General features: G+C 36.1%; 1 protein-coding gene across 1 annotated transcript in view; it reads right to left on the bottom strand.

Annotated features, from left to right (window-relative positions):
* Positions 1-1,392: 1,392 nt before the first annotated feature.
* The window catches only part of LOC104539688 (leucine-rich repeat transmembrane protein FLRT1-like), a 17,937-nt gene continuing 15,745 nt past the window's right edge, over positions 1,393-3,584 (bottom strand). Inside the window, exon 4 of the mRNA XM_010183278.1 lies at positions 1,393-1,840. Coding sequence (XP_010181580.1) covers positions 1,393-1,840 — 448 coding nt within the window. The remainder of the gene's footprint in view (positions 1,841-3,584) is intronic.

Genomic DNA, 3,584 nt, shown 5'->3' with positions numbered 1-3,584 from the left:
CCTTTAGCTACCAAAAACTTGGGTGGCTGATGATATGTTCAAAAGTTGAAATGTAAAGAAAAATGAACTTAAAGCTTTCTATGTTAGGTGCCTAAGAAACCCAAGTATCAATTGCATTTGCACAGGCAAGGTAACCAAATAGCTGCACTCTGACATTTGACAAAACAGCCTTTCTGAGTGTAAGTGATTACTCAGCCACTGAATGCAATCAGAAGATAAAGAATGATAGAAACTGTTTGCTTTGAAAAGTAATTTGCTGGGGTTATTACTCCTCAGTTATCGGCTAAGATTTATGAACTGCCAGGAAACCCCTTAAATTGCTGTTTGTAAGTGACTGGTTTTAAGGGTCTCGGTAATCCAATTTTGTTTAGTTTTCAAGCACTTGATAAAATTTGTACATACATCAGAGATTATGCATATACCATTAAGTCTTTTTTTTTTTTGCATGCAAAAGTCTAGAAGGTTCCTGCTAGTGAAGGGGGGGACTTGCAGTGTGTACTCCCTTGTAAAGTATACCTAACCCAAGCACCTGCACACAGCATCTTGAGCTATATTGTGGCCAATTAGGTATTCAGCTACCAAAATAAACTCTTCCAAAAACTATGTCTTACTTGTTCATATCCTACTATTTGCCAGAGGTAGGATCTTCTTCCTGCTACTCTCCCTTCTTCTGTTTACTAACAACAGAATGAGGTCAAATTGACCCCAGTGTTTTTATTCCTTACTATTAATTAAACTTGGAGCTAGTATTAAATCCCTTTAACCAGGACACTGATTCTTCTGTTTGTTGAATTTGCTGTGACAAAGATGAGCCCTCTGTGTTTTGTCTGGAGCTCAGCTAACTTAGTTTAATGTAATTTGAAACAGTATAAAATAAATAAAAGATACAAATATCTCAGGAAAACTGAAATTAATTTCTCAAAAGCAAGAATCTCTGAAAAATCCTGAGAAATTGCTCCCATTGGTGTAGCTCTCCATCTCGAGCTGCAGACCTATCAGTTTGGATGTGTTGAATGCCAGACTCGTAGCAGTATTATCTTGCAGTATTGCAGAATTTTATTTATGGGGTTTTTTATGCAAGTATAAGAATGTTCTACTATTAAAAGGTCCATACAGAGTTACAGACTGTCCTTCTAAGAGATAGTAATTGTATTGTTACTTCCCTCAAACTACATAGTACTAATGGCATAGAAAAACAATTTCTTTTTTTTTTTCAATTTTCAGTTTACAATGGTATCCTTACTATTGCCCTTCTGTCACCAGCTATTAACTCTTACAGTACAAAATTAAAGAGGAGAAGTTAATGGCAGCCTAATAGGCTGGCAGTCAGTAAAGACACTGGTAGTAGTGGGCAGTGACAACTTTAAGGTTCACCATAGATTAATCTTGGGGTTAATCTAATTCATAATAATAGTAATCGTCATCTATGTTTTCTCCAAGGCTGAAGGCCTCACTGGGTTTTGTTTTCTTTCTGTCCTCTTTGCCTCTTTCCATGGAAGAGAGATTCTCTTCACACTGCTGCAGAATCTTTCTGGAAGACATCCAGCTTTCTCCCCGGCTTTCTGCTGGTGCCACACACTGCCCTCCCCTGACATCCGTTCCTTTGGCGACCAGCGCTCTTCTGGTTCTGAGAAGGTCACAGGTGCAGTTCCAAGGGTTTCCATCTAAATACAGATGACGAAGACGAGGTAAATACTCTAAGACTCTGCGATCTAAGGCAGATATCTTGTTGTTCCGTAAATTTAGAACCTGAAGCTGTTTCAAGTCCTTCAGCTCTTGTTTTCCAACATCCTCTATGTCATTTCCCTTTAGATCCAATCTAGCGAGGCTGTCTGGAAGTCTGAATAAAAATAAAACAACATAAAGTTCATCATATTGATTCTGTTTGTGTAAGTAGTAACTGGTGGTGAGTATTTGCCCAGGCACATCTGACATGCTAAATAAAACTACTACTAACAAAAATACAGTCTTCTGCAAAAAAGATATGGTCCTGAAATATTCATATATATTTTTTTAAAGTTATGGGAATACTGTCTATGCACACTTGAACTATTCCAAATTACTGAACTTGAACTTCCCAAATTATTGCAGTTCTGACCTGTCCTGACTGTGTTTCTGCAACTAAACTAACTAGAAATTTTAGTCCTTCTGTGCTATGAAGTTAGTTATATGTTCAATTGAATGTCAAGCTTAAAAATGCATTTTGTACTCTTTAATGCCATAAGTATGCCAATGACTAAATTATAGCAGCATGAAAGACCAAAAGTTTAGAGAAGCATGGCAACACTGTTGTTGTACTTCTAGATTCAATTTTCTTTGAATATATGTAAAATATATGGTCAAATAAACACATATTTAATATATTCAAATATATTCAAATAAATATATTAATATATTCAAATATAATAACTGCAATTCAATTCAATTCGTTTAAGAGGTTTTTTAGTTCATAAAGATCTAGAATCTTTCTTCCATTTTGTTCTCCTGCTCCTATCAAATACAAAAGTTAATCATGACAGAAGCAGTCCATCTGATGATACACTGTTCAGTAAATCAGCAACAAGGAAAATAGGAATTCTTTTTAATGGTCTTTTAATATAGTACTTTAGAGAATTAGAACTGGTGACATTTAAAAGAAAAAAAAAGCCAATAATCTCTGGATATAATACTAGAATGATCAGTATCATTCTTATTTTCATATATCTTGCTCATTTATGATCTTCTAATTTCCTCCTGCTCTAGTTAGTGAGAACTGCTTAACAGAAAAGCCAGTTAGTTAATTGGCATGGAATATTTTTAATAAAATTAATTTGAAAGTACCTTAAAAATCATTTTACTATAGTAGTATGCAAGGTGATGAGATTAAAAGTAATGGTTAGAGATTTTAAGGAAACTTAAAACTCTCAGGGAAATTAGAAATACTACTTAGAACTTGGAACTATTTAGAATAGACCAGCAGTGTACCCCAACTAGTAATAGTTTATCTCAGTGTAATGATACGAGATACCTTTGACAGTTACTAAGAGGATACATTGTGATCCTCACTGGCTGTTTTTTATGAAGCTCTTAAGCTATAAGCTGGTTGCCATATCTGTGTAAATCTCACAACTTTGGTGGGACTATTTCAAGAGCATAGCAGTTTTGTATTCTGCCATATTTCCTGGGGGAGATGAGAATTTTATGTGTTGATGTGGGGAGTCGTTTCACAAAATTTGATCTTACCAAATGCTTGTGACTGCAATAAATCTCTTTTGAAACCTAACCACACACTATGATTATAGCTGTCCAATATGATGCTGTAACGTCAGGAGGGTACTCTAGGGTAAAACCCTCATGCCACCTATGTCAAAAGCAGTAGGACATCACCTGAGATGTTTATCCAGACCAATTACTGTCTGAAGCCTGACCAGCAAGCCCTTAAACCTGTGAAGAGTCTTACTGTACTAATGTTAGGCTTAGGCTTTACAGCTGTGTTGTATGACTTCAGGCTGCATTGATCTTGAAAAAATAATGACATTGGAGTATCCTGCTGCTGGCAGAGAAGCCGTGCTCGCTTGGGAGCTAACCATGGCAGCCGTGCTGGT

This window comes from Mesitornis unicolor, unplaced genomic scaffold (genome assembly GCF_000695765.1).
Source record: "Mesitornis unicolor isolate BGI_N332 unplaced genomic scaffold, ASM69576v1 scaffold19314, whole genome shotgun sequence".
Classification (NCBI taxonomy): Eukaryota; Metazoa; Chordata; class Aves; order Mesitornithiformes; family Mesitornithidae; genus Mesitornis; species Mesitornis unicolor.
Note: the sequence above shows the minus strand (reverse complement) of the source record. Positions and strands in the feature narration are given on the sequence as shown.